Source organism: Lepisosteus oculatus, chromosome 11 (assembly GCF_040954835.1).
Source record: "Lepisosteus oculatus isolate fLepOcu1 chromosome 11, fLepOcu1.hap2, whole genome shotgun sequence".
Classification (NCBI taxonomy): domain Eukaryota; kingdom Metazoa; phylum Chordata; class Actinopteri; order Semionotiformes; family Lepisosteidae; genus Lepisosteus; species Lepisosteus oculatus.
The window spans coordinates 21,495,878-21,512,866 of record NC_090706.1 but is presented as its reverse complement, the minus strand read 5'-3'; the positions used below and the strand labels follow the sequence as shown (position 1 = coordinate 21,512,866).

The following is a 16,989-nucleotide window of genomic DNA, read 5'->3' as shown; positions in this document are numbered from 1 at the left end:
TAATCTCATGATGAGACACTAGCAATAAGATCAAGCTCAATTTCATGAATTTCACCAAGATCAGACAGTAAAACAGGATAAATTATAGACTATTAGAGGAAACGAAAAGACAAAGTAGGATATGGACCATTCTTGGGTTGGGAAGGTTATTTAGATCAAGGTGGGTCCAGTTTCAGCCTAGTTTCACCCTAGGACTTTATGTGGTTTTATTATGGGTTCTCCAACATGCTACCAGGTTGGGAAAATCTTCTACAATGCCTTTTCTAAATCAGAAACCAAAGATGAAAAACTATTATGTAACTAGGAACTTCAATCAAGTTCGTAACAATTCGACAAATGCATTAATTTATACTAAAGAAACTGCTTGTATAAGAAACTTGGCAGTACATCTCAGCAAGGCTGAGAGAGAACATAATCTAGCAGACCAAAGTTTAAGTCCGATTTTCAATGCATGTACAGTATCACCTTTTAAAAAGAGTGTTTGAAAGTTTCCACTTTGGTTTACTGCTGTAAATCAACAAACTCATGTCACCTACTGATACATTTGCATAATGTCTTTTAGATTCTTAGACAGGTCCAGCAGTTGTGAAGAAAATGAAAAATCAAAAAGTTATGGCCAACAAACAACATGACCATTTAGTTCTTTGCTTCTGGGGAGTATTTGAATTAGGTATTTACTGCTGTGTTTACTATGGATAAAATGTAGACAGATTGATAAAATGTGTACAGTACACCAAGAGTTATATTAGTTGATCGAAGAATTCCAGTGTTTTACAGAAAATCCAACATTGCCATCATAATATCTGACAAATCCATCCATAAATCCATTTTCAACAACTGCATAGTCCAAAATAGGGTCGTGGTGAGCTTGAGCCCAACCTATATGATAATGGGCGTAGGATATATCCTGAAACAGTGAACCTGGTGGAAACCCACATAACCACAGAGAGAAACCCTTTTCAGAATTTGTCTGTAACGTAGCTATTTTTCCTCTAATAAAAAGAAACTGTGAACCCAAAGTTTTATAGCTATACAATATACTGTTTATATAACAGAGTTTTTAATATCTTCCACAAATCACACATAATTTGATATGGCTGCAATATGGTGACAAATAACATGGATGACTCAGTGTCAAAGAACACAAGATGCATTTAAGGCAAAATAACAGGTATAATGCCTGTGCAAACAATACTAGCATCACTTCACTAAATTAAAATGGTATAAATCCAGCATATCTCTTTGGCAGTGAGATTTGGATTTTCAGCCTTTCAAAGAGACAACTTTCTACCTTGACTGTTCTGATCCTGCACACAATACGCACAAGAGATCAGATTTGTAATGCTAATACCTGCAGGCAAGAAATGTTAAAGACTCAAATAAGCAATGGCTAGAGAGTAATTAGAGAGTAATTATGATGTCACAACATTCAAAAACTGAGATAATGCAAAATATGCATTAGCATTTACCGTTACTGGCGTTCTGCATAATGTTTTGCAGGTTTACTTGCAGGGTGTTTCCATTTACTTGTAAAGATTCTATTTTATGAGTAGAATTAGCAGGAATCACAAACCATTGGAGATCTTAAAGAAAACAGAACTTTAGTGAATGAAAAACACAACTCATTAAAATTGAGTAGCTAATCCAGCTACAATTGGCAAGTACAGAATACTGGGAGAGTAACAGATAAAAGGAAGCTGTCTACTTCATTTTACCTGGTTAATTGAAGGGGTCCAAGGGGACAAATCATAAGCATAGAAAGGTGAAACCAGTGAACATCTTTAGAATCAACAGCAAAACCTGACAACGCAAATAGAAACTAAAGCGCACTTAAAACTGAAATGACTAGACATGTCAAAACCATCACCTGGATACTGGTTTCTTTCAGAAAACAACTAGATGAGGCCCTTAAATAAATGATCTACTATCAAACAGGATTACAATACCCAAAACTCCATTATCACTCCATTTCCTAACCAGTGCTTTTTAGCTGCATCCTGTTCTTTATTAATGAAATGAGCTTATGAATATAAAGGGAGAGTACTTCATGTTTTGGCATTAACTTACCTGTCTTTGGAAATGACTGTGCTGGCTGAAAATCAGTTCTGTCATAACCCCAACACATATTTTTTTAAACATGAGTCAGTTTGGCAGGGTTATTGCAGGAACCAAGAATAAAGTGCACATAGCATAGAATGAATGAGAAACGAATATGATACAAGCTTGAGTTTTGTGTGATAGAGTAATTTTAAATATGCATTTAAATGAAAAATACATTTAAATGAAAACTGATGGATAAAGAAGTAAATGAGAAGCGCATACAATGCATGTGATAGAATGTATGTCAGCAGACAGATGGAAGTACATTACTTCTGTCTTAGTAAGCTTGAGACTGAAACCCTGTAGTGAGCAACAGAAGACTGCAGTGACTTTGAAGAGCAGCCTGAGGAGAACTGTGCTGGCACAGAAGTAGGAGGGTATACAGTAGGTAGTGAGTTGCCAATTGCTGATGATTGCTGGGAATAAATGGTTGAGGATGAACAAAGTTGAAACCCCAAAACAATAGGTAATATCAGTTCATTTGTAAGTGGAAGTTTTGGGAGAGGAAAGAGTTGAGAGCTGACACCACACCAATCAAGCACCAGTGGTTAGGGTGTACCCATTAAATTAACAGCTAGAATCATAACCGGTGTGTGGGCACCAGGGATGGTGAAGGTTGTGTACTAGGAGGCCTGAAACCAGAATGATGCTTTGCACTTGCACCCTCTGGGTAGAATGATTATCAGTCACTGTGAGAGGTCTTACAGGGACTGTAAAAAGGAGGATGGGGATAGGGAAAATACTAAGCAATGAATAAAGGCTGCGTTGGACAGTTGACCAAAAAGGGGGAAGGGAGAGAGAAGAGTGAATGGGAATATGAGATGAAAAAAGAATGAAGTTGCAGGCAGGGTTAATGACATTAGAAGAACTGAAAGAATAGAGCAATCAGCATGGCATCATCATGGAACAGGGCTATTAGTTGTCCATAGAGAAATTCAGGGTGAGGAGCTGCTTGTTCTAGAAGATGCGAGAAAGTGACTCTGGTCCTGATTTGTAAGAGGCAAATGTATAAGAGTAATGCATGGGCTGGGACCAATTCGAGACCTGCTGTTGACCCTGGCAACAGCAACATTCCCACATGTTCTCAGCTTGCCATTTAAATAAGATCGCAATGCCTTTCAATTCAACCAGCACTTTTTCAATGAGGTTCCTGATCTAGCTCCCAAACATGGTAATTGAGATGCCTTATTTACTGTAGTCATCTAGAAGTTCTGTATTATTAGTGTGTCATTAAAGCCTCAACTATCGTGCGAGCAGTCGCTTCTCTTTGGTAGAAAATTCAATTCAATTTTTTCCTGTGCAGCAATACAGCAGATTCCCCTTCAAGTCCCAATTTTTTCCCTCTTTTCCCTTTGTAATTTTTTCCTTGTTTTTTTGTTTTTCCTTTTTTAATTTTTCCATTTTTACTCATTTTTACAGTGTCAGCTCATCAGCCTCTCACCTGTTATTTTTTACCTGGGAGCCTTGCTTGGTTTTCTCAGACAGGTCCTTACAGATGGTCTTTTTTTCCTGACTGCATCAGATTTCCCTTATACAGTACTTTCTGATCCTACCATTCGCTTTTTTTATTATAACATCATTAGCATTACACTCAGACATGTGCTTCACCAATCATCATGCTGCTGCACAGTTTACCAGTGGCTGCTGCTTGACAACAAGGTCCTAAAAATGCCAAGCATGAGAGAAGACCAAAATGCCAGTTGTCAGAAAAGAGAAACATACAGGTGTGAGCACCCAGCAAGTAATTATATATAAGAGAACAGAAGTGCGAGATTAGATTTTGACCTGTTACTGAATGTCCCTACTGTATGTGACAGACAAGTGTACCTGAGGAATAGACCAGAGAGCAGAAAGTGCAGCTTCAGAACCTGGTTCTTTGTAAGAAGAGTAGTAGGAGTTGCCTGTCTTGTTGCTGGCTATCTGGCAACCAATGGTGTCTGGCATACTATGAGTTGATGTGGAGGTGATGAGAAAAAAATATAGCTTTTTATCTTTTTTGGAGGCAGTGAGGTGTTAAGAGTATGAAAGTTAAAAAAGTGTTAGCGTAAATGAGAGTGAAAAGATCATGTACAGTACATACAAGACCACAACAAGTGCACCCAGTGGGGTGGGGCCTGTCTATTACAAAATTATACAGTATATAATGTATACAGCAAGGAAAGGAGGCAAGGAATGGCGAATATCTCACATATTGCAATCTGAACCAAACAGAGATGTGGGTCCTGTAGGTATACATCTTGGTATCAGGAAGTTGCAAATTATTGTGTGCTAACAGTACAACATCCCAGATAAACAAGAAATGATTAATTAAGATCTGAAATAATTAAATACTCTACACAACAATTCAGAGCATCATGCAGGAATTCAAAATATCAGCATGTACATAGTACTCTGGATAGCATCCAGAGATTTCTGATGTTGTATCATTATTTTCTGTGACATTTAAAATTAAGACACTACCTGAGCAGCAATTTGTCATACATTTACATGCCTACAGCTACAGGTTATAAGAGGTTTTGCAATAATTTTATAGTTGAACTGGAAATGGATGCAACACTTGACTGATTTTCATACCTAGATTATGTGAGCTCTCGTTGTTCTTAATTAATTTATAAGAGTCTTTAGGCACAGGCAGATGTATACTCTCGATGGCATTCAGACACATTTCCCCAGCTATTGACCTCGCATGCACAGTCAAATTAGTCTGAAGCACACTTTGATTCAGAAAAGAGCTTATAGCTCCAACAATTTTCTGAAATCAGAAAAGGAAAAAATTATTAATATTAAAAAATGCACACCACTGTAAAATATTTATTTCAAAACACATTTGAAGTTCACAAAATGATGAACGGGACATTTCAAGATTTGTCATTCCCTAACACAATACACAAAAAAATGTTACAGACCTTGGGCTCATAACTGGTTATGTTTTTGCTTGAAAATAAATCTGATAAACACTTCTCTATAGAGCTTGCTGGTACCTGTAAAAGAAAAAAAACTACTATGAAAAACTGAACTGGCAAACACACAGAAAACACCATGCTGTGCTCACACTGAAAACACTGCTTGTAGAACCACCAGGTGGAGCTAATAAAGCTTAACGTCTCATGTACAGCATTTGAGCTATCACCAGAAAACACCCGGTTTTGAATCCTGGTCACTGCTGAGGGACAATCTTTTTCCAATTAAGAATTAAAGTTATATACTCTTTGGACTTTTAATAATTTTAAACTGTGTATTACAGCATGTTAATTATTAAACATTAAAAAAGTTGGTATATATTTTATAAAAGCAAGATTGCTCAGTTGGAGAAAAGTACACAACCTTGCACCTTCATCATAAATATTTTAATTATACATAAATATTTTATGCATCAAAGTCTTTACGGAAGATATTACTAATAGTATTAATAATGACTGACCTTGGACAGGCTGTAAGCTCAAAGTATTACCGTGGTCCACTTCCTTTGTAACTGTCTGCATCAGTTTAACTGTTGCGACAGAAAATACTTTATTTTTTCATTGACAAAAAGTAACACCACACTCTCTTGTTTAAACTGATTGTTTTGTTGCTGCAGAGACTGTTAAACCAGAGGAAAAGAGCGCCTCTTTCTTCAAAGCATTTTGTTGATCCGATCACGTATTTGTTTCCAATCATACTATATGTAATATGGAATTGCGGATAAATACATTTTCAGTTTAAAGACCGTCCAAGGTCATTTATTATGAATAATATCTTCCATATCTCATTAAAATTGGAATGTTTTTCACGGGTGTAAATCCACCTGTTTTCTATCCGCTTTATCCAGGACAGGTAACAGTTTCACCCCTTCCCCTTCCCTCTGCCTGTCTGACCTGTTGCCATTTTTAACCATTCTGAGCCTGAATAGCAGCGGTTGAGAGAGACAGAAAAAAGTGAATCCTGTTTTTTTTTAGTCATGAGGCTTCAACTGATGCATAAAAATATATCATAATGCCTTCTATAATGCGTTATGAAGTCACTTGCACCTGGGATCCGCTTTAGTTTCAAGGAGATTGGTCATAACCTATATTAATTAAGGAACATAAACATATTATGTAAACTGTATATGTATATGGCTGGTATTGGTAGTTTAAATAAAAAATGCACACCAGTATTCCACTTTTTTCCTAAACACGTTAAGCATCAAAGTCTTTCATTTTGTTACATACTGTGGTTATTTTGGAAAAGTTTTTACGTGCTCCTTCTGATTATATTAAGTTTATATACTTTGTAAAAATGTGTAATGTTTTAACCTTTTCTGAGAATAGTTACGCTCGTTATCGCAGTAAAAATGCATACATTTTAGAATTTGATTAATAGGGAATATAATATGGAATCGTGTATCTAAAGAAATTGATAACGATATAATTATATTCATATACTGTAGCTCAAATTATCACAGTAGTACACTTTCTTTGGAAAGTACAGTATTACCCCCATTTTGATTAAAATTGCAAATGCATTAAACATGCTTTTATTGATTCACAAGCTGACAATGCAAGACAGAACAAATGCATCTGTGAAAAGTACATAATGAAATGCCTCTCCCTGTTCAATCCATTGAAGCGCTTGCATGAGCCTTTCCTCTTTATTTTTTACCCTTATCATGCGGCATGTGTTGGTTTTTTTATATCTCCATCCAAGCTTTCTGTGCACTCTTCTTATTGATGTTGGAGTCACGCTTGCACCGAGGTCAGTCCACATCTTTGAACTTGCACTGCTGATAGCTCATCATTTTCATCCGTCAGTTTGTCAATGGCTTGCACAACAGGACTTGGAAAAAAAAGAGATCAACAGTTAGTTTTTTATAAAAATAGTGTGTTGTTGTATTCACATGTAATAAAACATTTTTAAAAAGTTATTTACCTTTGCATCGTCCTTGGTTTAGATTCTCTTTCCCTCCTCTCCCCTTTATAATGTCGTCTCACTGTGCTTTCACAAACAAAGATGTGCATGGAAGACAAATGCCGTACAATGTCTCACGTTGACTTCCCGTTTCTTTTCATTTTCATTATTTGGTGTGAGATTTGGTGTTGATTTTGGCCATAGTACATCTCCTTACCAAAGCTAGAGTGCAGTAAGTTGTCTGTCCCAACAAATGGCACAGATAAAAGTGTATTATACTGATGAGCTAATATCTGGGAAATGTTTCTTTCCTTGAATCGAACACAATATTAAATACTGAAAATTAACACAATATGTCAGGAAATGTGATAGACGCATTAGCAAGTTAATGCAATTCTATTGAAAAGCCCGGCATGATTTTCTCTCCCAGCCTCAGCAGCAGACAGAAGATAATTGTTTTCTTCCCTGTTTAGTTGATCTGTCCGCTTTTAGCAGCAGACAGATCAGGCAAACCCTATGTCTCACATTTAGGATGCAATTGAATTGGGGATCTGTATTCTTCACACCTGAAACATTGTTTTCTCTGATAGTGTTTTCTTCCCTGTTTAGCTGATCTTTTGCTGCCTACGCATGCTTACACAGCTCCCTAGGTGAATTCACGTACATGACTGAGAAAGCTTTAGAGAACTTTACATTTTTATTTTCAACAAATTGTAAATATGACGTTAACATTGGCATTTTTATTATTTTTTCACCCTGTTAAGTGACACCGGAGTCCCGGGTTCGATCCTCCAGGGGTGTAGAGTGCATACCCACGTGAGCCCGAAAGCGCTACTATACATTATTCATAATATCTTCCGTGCCGCATAAACTTTGGAATGTTCATTTTTACAAGTGTAAAAAGAGGCGATATACATTGAGTCTCCTCTAACTCTTCAGTTAACAAATAAATTCTGCTAGAGCCTCACAACATTGTCCAATAATACTCTTCTTGTGTCTAACTTTTAGTTTAGCAGGATTTGTGCGATAAGCACATTGTTTAACGGGGATGACATAATCCATGTCTATATCACTGTACAACACAGGTTTGAGTCGGAGTGTCTGTTAATTAAAACAGCGCCTTGCAATACATGTACTGTAACTACTTCAGGTGGGTGACTGCGTCAGCATGCATAATCTGCAAAGGAACAAGTACTGTAATAGGGTAATAGCTCACACCTGAAGAAGGCTTCACAGCCGAAATGTTGTGTTTTATCTCTTCTCTTTTCAGCATGGAATAAAATGATTACTTGTTCCCTTACTGTAACTACTGCATTATTTCGTTATCCATTTCAGCTAAATGAGGGGAATTAAATCAGTCAGAATTTCAGAGTCCCAATTGTAAAAATAACCCTTCTTGCTTCATTTGTTTAACTTAAAGAATTTTGTGAAGAAAGAATGTAGGGCACTCTGAATGAGTTAAACTTTGCTGCAGGTCAAATAAATGTATTTCCCACAAGCTATACTGTAGTGGCAGTACAGTAGCATTTTGAAATGATTTGTTGTTATTAATAAATCACTTAGCTTATATTATATTTAGAAATATTAAAAATGTCAGTATAGTGTCCATAATATTTGCTATTTTAGTTTTTCAAAGAAATGTTTATTTGTTAAAAGAAAACACATGGTGACAGCTGGGCTCAAACCCCTGACCTCAGGCATGTAAGGCACATGCCTAAGCCATTATACCCAACACGCAATCACATGGGGATAAGATAAACTGATCCAGACATTTCCAAAGAAAGTGTACTACTGTAACATTTTGAGCTACAGTATATGAATATATTTATATCAATTCCATATTATATATTCCCTATTAATCAAATTCTAAAAAGTATGCGTTTTTTACTGTGATAACGAGTGTAAGTATTTTTAGAAAATGTTAAAACATTATAACTTTTTACAAAGTATATAATCCTAATATAGTCAGAAGGAGCACATAAAACTGTTACAAAATAACCACAGTATGTAACAGAATGAAATGCTTTGATGCTTAAAATGTTTAGGAAAAAAGTGGAATACTAGTGTGTATTATTTTAAACTACCAATACCAGCCATATACAGTTTACATAATATGTTTATGTTCCCAAATTCATATCGTTTATGACCTTCAGACGCATTATGCTCCTCTTCTTTTTGTGCTCAGCTACTAAAATGTCTAAATGTCCATATAAATATTCAATAATAAGTGGATTAAAACATGCACAGTAAAGATATTAAACCTATTGGGTTTTTTTCCAGCCAAATCACGTACCACGGTACAACGCGATGAGCTGTGGGTAATTTCGAGTGCTACGGGGTTGTACTATGCATTTTGAATGGCTGCATCTGTAGATACTGAAATGTGGATTGTATTTTACGTTTTGTGTAGTTGCTAGCATTGAACTGTGTGTTGGATGCACATAAATTGAAGGAGTGGGCAAACATAGCTGATGCTGATCCACAGAGCCAGCATCTTAAGATGTTTATATTTAGAGGCAATTTGTTTAAATAACTAACTAGGTATAGATACTGATGTGCAATAGTGTGTTTCCTTAAGCCAGCACTATAAAATAATTTATCCTGAGTGGGTTTCTAACACTGTGTATGGTTCCATCCACACAGTGCCTTTTCTTCCATCCATTTTCTAATCTCTTATATTCAGTAAAGAAGATTTAGAACCTATCCCAGCAAGCAACGGACACAAGGCAGAATACACCCTGTACATAGCACCAGTCCATCACAGGACAACCAGACACAAACACACACACACCAGGGCCAGTTTTCCCGTAAGCCAATTAACCTACCAATATGTTTTGGACTGTGAGAGGAAATCATATCAGACATATGAAGAAAACCCACGGTACCCAGAGAGCAGCACCCTATTCTACCCTACCCTACTCTCCTGGAGGAGGTCCAGGCATTCTTCCGGGCCATTGTGCCGACTGAGGTGATGTTGGCCCCACCAGTGTCCTTGGAGCAGACCCTGGCTCTGGCTGTGCAGGCTGATGCCATATTCGAGGAGACCGGTGGGCACCAACAGAGGGGTGCTCCCTGCCGGGCAGTGGAGGCTGCGCACAGGGAATCAGATGGGCAGGAGGAGACGGCCAGCACGGTGACGCAGGGGGGAGAGGGGGCACATCGCCCAGGGACTCTGGAGGCCGTTGGGAAATGGGAGCGGGGTGACCTAAAGGGGGGAAGGCCGCCCTTGAATGACGCTACCCCCACTCCAGAAAGGCAGAAGCAGCACTTCATCCCGTCTGCTGCCGTGGGAAGGGTTGGCCACAGCCGGGGCTTATTTCTTCCCTGCCAGGCCCTCGTCGACACCAGTTTGACCATCACCCTGCTGCGGCCTGCCGGGCACTGAGGCAGCAGGACCCCCAGAATGGGAAACGACCAGCCTGCGCCTGAGGACAGTGACGGGGCAGTGCACAGAGGTCTTCGGCAAGTGGGCGATCACCGTGCAGTTTGGGGCTGCGAGGGTGAAACACCCCTTCTACCTCGCTCCAATTTGCAAGGACTGTATGGTTGCAGCAGGTAGGTGGTTGCCTTGACTTGGGCCGGCGAGAGTTGGTGGGGCAGGGGGAACTAATCCATCTCGCGGCGGGCGGGGCAGGAGGTGTCCGGGGCGCGCGGGCTGACCAGAGCGGGAAGTGGTGGCAGCAGCGGCGGGCATCGTCGGGGCCTATTGGAGCCGAGCGTACCAGAGCTGACTCCAGAATGCAGGGGCCAAGAGCAACGGTGAGATAAGGCATGCTGTGGGGGAGCTGCTGCAGCGTAGCAGCGAGGGCCTCACTCGAGACCAGCAACGGAGGCTGCGGTCTCTCCTTGCCAAGAGCGAGGATCTGTTCGTGGCGAGGGATGAGGACTGCACCAGCAAGGCTCTCATACAGCACGGGATCAACACCGGGGATGCGCAGCCCATTCGTGTTCCGCCCTGGCAGCTGGCCTACGTCAAGCGGGCGGCTGAGGAGGAGAAAGTTCGGGAGATGGCTGAAGCGGGAGTGATCGAGCCGTCCACGAGTCCGTGGTCTTCCCCGGTTGTTTTAGTCCGGAAGAAGGACAGCTCGTGGAGGTTTTGTGTAGACTACAAGAAGCCGAACGAGGTCACCCGGAAAGACTGCTATCTACTGCCCTGGATGGATGATGTGCTGGACTACATTTCCGGGTCAACCTGGTTCAGCTCGCTCGATCTCTGCTGCGGTTACTGGCAGGTTCTGCTTGCCCCCGAAGCTCACCCAAAGATGGCCTTCTCCATTGGCAAAGGGCTCTGGCAGTTCACAGTCATGCCTTTTGGACTGTGTAATGCCCCGGCAACGTTTGAGCGGATGATGGAGCAAGTGCTGGCTTCGGTTCCCCGGAGCGAGTGCATGGTGTACGATTTCCTCATGCATGCCTGGGATTTCGAGCAGGCCCTGGCAAACATGCATTTAGTGTTGGCTTGCATCCGGCGGGCTGGGTTGAGGCTCAACCCCGGAAAATGCGAAAATGGGACCAGCACGAGGAGGCTGCCCGTGGCGAGGGGGAAGTGAGCGCCGCGGCCACATCCCTGAGCGGGCCATTTGGTGGGGGCCTGTCAGACCTGATGCAGCAGCAGGAGGCAGACACTGACAACGGGCTGGTGCTCCGCTGGAAGGCGGCAGGGACCCAGCCCGTGCGGGAGGAGCTCGCCCCTCATCCCAAGTCCGTGAATGCACTCTGCACACTGTGGGAGGCCTTGGAAGTGAGGGACGGGGTGCTGCGCCAGGGGTGGCAGGTGCCCTCCAGCGGCAAGGTAAGTTGACAGTTTGTGGTTCTCCAAGTGGTGCACGGCCAGCCGGGCGTGGGGCACTTCGGCTCCGCGAAAACCCTGCAGCGACTCCAGGGCCACTTTTATTGTGGTTTATGTCACCGGTATGTGTAACAGTTCTGCCGGATTTGTGCAGTTTGCGTTGCCCAGAAGGATCCTCCTGGGCGCTTAAGGACGCCCCTCCAGCAACATCAAGTGGGGGCACCCATGGAGGGGTGGGGGTGGATGTGCTTGGCCCATTTCTGTGCACCGAGGTGGGCAGCTGCTTCGTCCTGGTGGCGATGGATTATTTTATGAAGTGGCCCGAGGCCTACGCCCTCCTAGATCAGAGCGCATCCACCGTAGCCAACACCCTGCAGGAGAGGATGTTTGTCGAGTCCCGGGTGTTCATTGTGGTGTGCCAGCACCTGGGGATTTAGAAAACGCAGACCACCTCGCTGCATCCCCAGAGCGACGGGTTGGTGGAGTGTTTTAACCGGACCCTCTCCACTCAACCGGCCACAGTGGGACTGGAACCGCCACTTACCCCACACCCTCTGGGCCTACCGGACTGCTGTGCAGGAGTCCACCGGGTGCACCCCGGCCTTGCTCATGCTAGGCCGGGAACTGCGCACCCCAGTGGATTTAGGATTTGATTCGCCGTCAGGAGGAGTACTGGCACAGCCAGCCGGGCTGGATTACGAGTGGGAGCTGCAGCAGTGGATGCTGCGAGTACACAGCTTCGCCTGAAGCCGCCTGACTCAGGCGGGGGTACAGCAGAGGCGCTACAACGATCTGTGCTGCAGGGGGACCGGGGGATCTTGTCTGGGTCTACTAGCTGGCACTATCCATGACACAATTCTCAAGCATAGAATACAGCTTGTTTAGTGTGACCAATACTCTGGAGTAGATCCAGAAAATACTTAAAACACAATTCGGAAAAGTGTAACTTCCAAATGTATTGTGTCTCAGTTATAACAGATTTCTCATGGAGCTGAGGACTCATGCTGGATGCCTCTTGGTTTAGCCTTCCAAGCTATTATTCCCAACACACCACTCTGGAATTGCTCTGACATTGAGCTCTCTATGAGGATCAGTTCATTTTGTATTTGACTGATCCTGACATTTAGCTTATGAGAGCTTGCATCGTTCACCTTGGGGTGCTTCCAGACATTCAGTGCTTTTTTTCTACGTCACTCCACTCTGATGAGCCTTTGGCTGCTTCCAGCAATCTCTGGCTGAGCCTTCTCTTTCATTTCTGAAATTACCTGAAAAGCCACAAACTCACACACTTGGGTTCTGGCCAATAGCCCTCCACAGTCATCTGCTGCACACAGCAGCATTATAGCCCCTGATCTCACTGTTCAGCCTGTACTTCTCCACTGCTGTCTGCAGTGCCTTGCTGTGTCATAACAGTCTCAATACAGGTGTACAGTGTGGAATATGACTTATTAATAACAAATTAACATTTAATTTCATTCCACATTGCATTAGAACTTACCTCTTTTAAAAGTGCTGTACAGTCTGTAACTTTTTGAAATCCTGCAAAGAAATTAAACATTTCAATTTAGAATATTTTTTATAGATTTTAGTTTTATTTTTGCATTCTTCATTTCTGTTGTGAAAATAATTTAATGCTTGCGCCCATAAGTACTGTTTCAAGTTCCTGTATCACCACGGACGTTGTTCAATCACCGAATCAATTATACAAACTGCCCATTTCCATGGCAAAATTGTCAGAAGGGTTGTCAACACCACTTGAAGTACTTAGTATTGTTCTCAGACAGGTAATTAATTCCACTCTACACTGCACTGCTGCCTACCATCAGCTCTCCCCAGTTTTTCAGCTGTCTTCTCATCAGGGTGCATCAGGATCCTAAGTTGCTGTAGGTTCATTCAGCAGTCAATTACAAACTGTGGCTGTGTTTTTTTTAAATACCTTTTCCATTTAATCAGAGCTAGATTCATTCTGCATATTGTATTTACTTGAACTTTGATTACAAAGCATTTTCTTTTTCAATATCAGAGTTGAATATTTATATTAAAAGCAGTAAATAATATTTAAAATTCTGTTTTGTAGGTTTTAACAACAAAGCACATAAATCACATATTCCATGTGCCATCATATGATTATAATATATATGCTCTTGATGATGATCATAAAAATTTTAAATAGGATCAGATTTGATTATTATTTATTAGATTATCAATTAAAATTGGCAGAGGTGCAAAGAAGCTTAAATAATAGTGGCTTGTGTTTTGTTTAGTTTTGTTTTTATTTCTATGGTAATAACAAAAGATCCACACCTTTTTAAATGAAATCCTAAAACTAAGATAAAATAAAATGTTCCTCTACTCCTGTAGACAGCACTGACACATGGTTCCTAATGCCTCAGACTACTGTATATACTCATTGAGCTTTATGAACACAATCACATCAAGTCACATTTTCTCTATCCATCAGCATTTTTCAGTCCTCACCTGAGCAGTGTCCTGTGGAATTTCCCCTGTTGCTGAACCCTAGGTGACAGTCACACCTGTAGCTGCCATCTGTGTTCCTACAGGTCGCATTGCTGCCACAGATTCCTTGATCCTCTTCACACTCATTAACATCTACAACAGATACAGATAATCTTTTAACCACTGTGGGCTATGATCCATTTATCTGCTTAGTACATGTTGTTTACTGTACATACCAGCTAAAAAGCAAAATTGTACTATTGCAATTTTACAGGATAATTTTCTATTTTGTCTGTCAGTATCATCCGATACAATGGCAAGAACTCAAAATGTACCTTTTCAAATTATTATAGTTTATATATAGATATTGTATATCAATTTAAATTGGGATTATCAGTTATGTGTTTTTATATCTCAATGTACAATTACAGTAGACACATGCAGAGAGAATAAGGTAGTGTTAACAGACTGGACAGACCTGCCTACTTTCAGGCAGTTTTTAATTTTATGTCTCTCAGGTTATGAAGCAACATACAAGAGGGTGCTGATGAAACTCCTGGTTAATCCTGTGGAATTTTGATTATCTCTGAAATATTATCTTATCTCAAGGTGTAAGGGAGGGCAGGTACTATGATCTCTGGAATTCTAAGCAGACAGATAACCACAACTTCTCTTAATAGCTAATTGTTCTTAACATGATCGAAACCATACACCCTGACAAATTCCTTGTAACCATGGAAATCTTGATGTTACCAAGCTGTGTAAAGGTAACTGCTTTTTTGTATTCTCTGAACATCCCTACTATTGAGGTGTTGTATGCAAACCTTGTATGCAAACAATAAAGCCTATCCCATTAGTTAGTCTGAGGAGGATAATGCATCTGAAGGTCATAAACTATATTAATTTAAGAACATAAACATATTATGTAAACTGTATATGGCTGGTATTGGTAGTTTAAATAAAAAATTCACACCAGTATTCCACTTTCTTCCTAAACATTTTAAGCATCAAAGTCTTTCATTCTGTTACATACTGTGGTTATTTTGGAAAAGTGTTTACGTGCTCCTTCTGACTATATTAAGTTTATATATTTCGTAAAAAGTTATAATGTTTTAACCATTTCTGTGAATACTTACCCTCGTTAATTGCAATAAAAAACATACTTTTTAGAATTTGATTAATATGGAATATAATATGGAATCGTGTATCTAAAGAAATTAAGAACGATATAATTACAGTATATGCATATACTGTAGCTCAAATTATCACAGCAGTCCATTTTCTTTAGAAATGTCTGCATCAGTTTAACTCTTTCCCACATGATTATATGTGTGGCATAATGGCTTAAGCGGTGCCTTGCATTCTTGAAGGTAGGGGTTTTTAACCTAGCTGTCACCGTGGGGTTTTCTTTTAATAAATAAACATTTATTTGAAAAACTAAAATAGCAAATATTATGGACACTATATTGAATTTTTTTATATTTCTAAATATCACAACATTTTCAAAGCTAAGTGATTTATTAATAACAACGAATAAATTCAACTACTGTACTGCCACTACTGTAGTTATTACTGATAATAAATATTATCGACACTATATTGAATTTGTTGGTATTTCTAAATATCACAAAACATTGAAAGTTCAGATCCTTGCGAAACAATCATGATGTTCTCATCCAATCTAAGGTTTGATGTGTTTTTATTTTGAAACTGTGATCTTGACAAACTCGTACAGAGCGCCCTACTACAATAGTTAAACAAATGATGAAGAAGGGTTATTTTTACAATTGGCACTCCAAGATTCTGACTAATTTAATGCCCATCATTTAGCTGAAACAGATAAAGAAATCATGCAGTGGTCACAGTAAAGGAACAAGTAATAAGTTTATTCCATGCTGAAAAGAGAAGAGATAAAACACAATATTTTGGCTGTGTACCATTTGTCGGGACAGACAACTTACTGCACTATAGCTTTTGTAAGGAGATGGACTATGGCCAAAATCAAGAAGACTCTCTTATACCAAATAATGATGGAAAAGAAAAGGGAAATCAACAAGAGATAGCTTGTGAAAACTGAGTGAAAACTCCAGCTGAATCCCCAGATTTAAATCCAATAGAGATGGTTTGGCATTCCCGACTCAAACAAGTGCTGTACAGTGATATTAGAGGTGGGTAATGTCATTCCCATTAAACAATGTGCTTATAGCGCAAACCCTGTTAAACTAAAAATTAGACACAAGAAGAGTATTATTGGACAATATTGTGAGGCTCTGGCAGAATTTCTCTGTAAACTGAAGAGTTATAGAGGAGACACGTTGTGTATTGCCTCTTTTTACACTTGTAAAAAAGAACATTCCAATGTTAATGCGACACAGAAGATATTATTAATAATGTAGTGCTTTCGGGCTCACATTGGTATGCACCCTACATCGCTGGAGGATAGTCTGTTGCTGGCTTGGATAGCATCCAAATCCTGTACTATTAAAGAGATTAGAAAATGGATGGAGGTAAAGGCACTGTGTGGATGGAACCTATACACAGTGTTAGAAACCCACTATGAGATGTTAGCATCTCACAGAGGATAAATTATTTTATAGTTCTGGCTTAACTAAAACATTTTAGAGTTTTCATTCGTGACAAAGGCTTGCAATGGTTTTGCAAAAAACTGACTTGCTTTAACTAAATATCTATTTACAAATCCTTTAACCTGGCAATCTACCTGATTACCCAACTATCTGAGAAGCCTTCCATGAAACCATATTTCCTTTTAATTCATG

General features: G+C 40.1%; 1 protein-coding gene across 1 annotated transcript in view; it reads right to left on the bottom strand.

Moving 5' to 3' along the window:
- LOC102685527 (adhesion G protein-coupled receptor E2-like) overlaps positions 1-16,989 on the bottom strand; it is a 79,069-nt gene that overhangs the window by 13,313 nt on the left and 48,767 nt on the right. Inside the window, exons 6-11 of the mRNA XM_069195755.1 lie at positions 14,234-14,365; positions 13,254-13,294; positions 11,223-11,533; positions 10,627-10,950; positions 9,881-10,055; positions 5,642-5,790 (exon numbers count right to left, since the gene is read on the bottom strand). Coding sequence (XP_069051856.1) covers positions 5,642-5,790; positions 9,881-10,055; positions 10,627-10,950; positions 11,223-11,533; positions 13,254-13,294; positions 14,234-14,365 — 1,132 coding nt within the window. The remainder of the gene's footprint in view (positions 1-5,641; positions 5,791-9,880; positions 10,056-10,626; positions 10,951-11,222; positions 11,534-13,253; positions 13,295-14,233; positions 14,366-16,989) is intronic.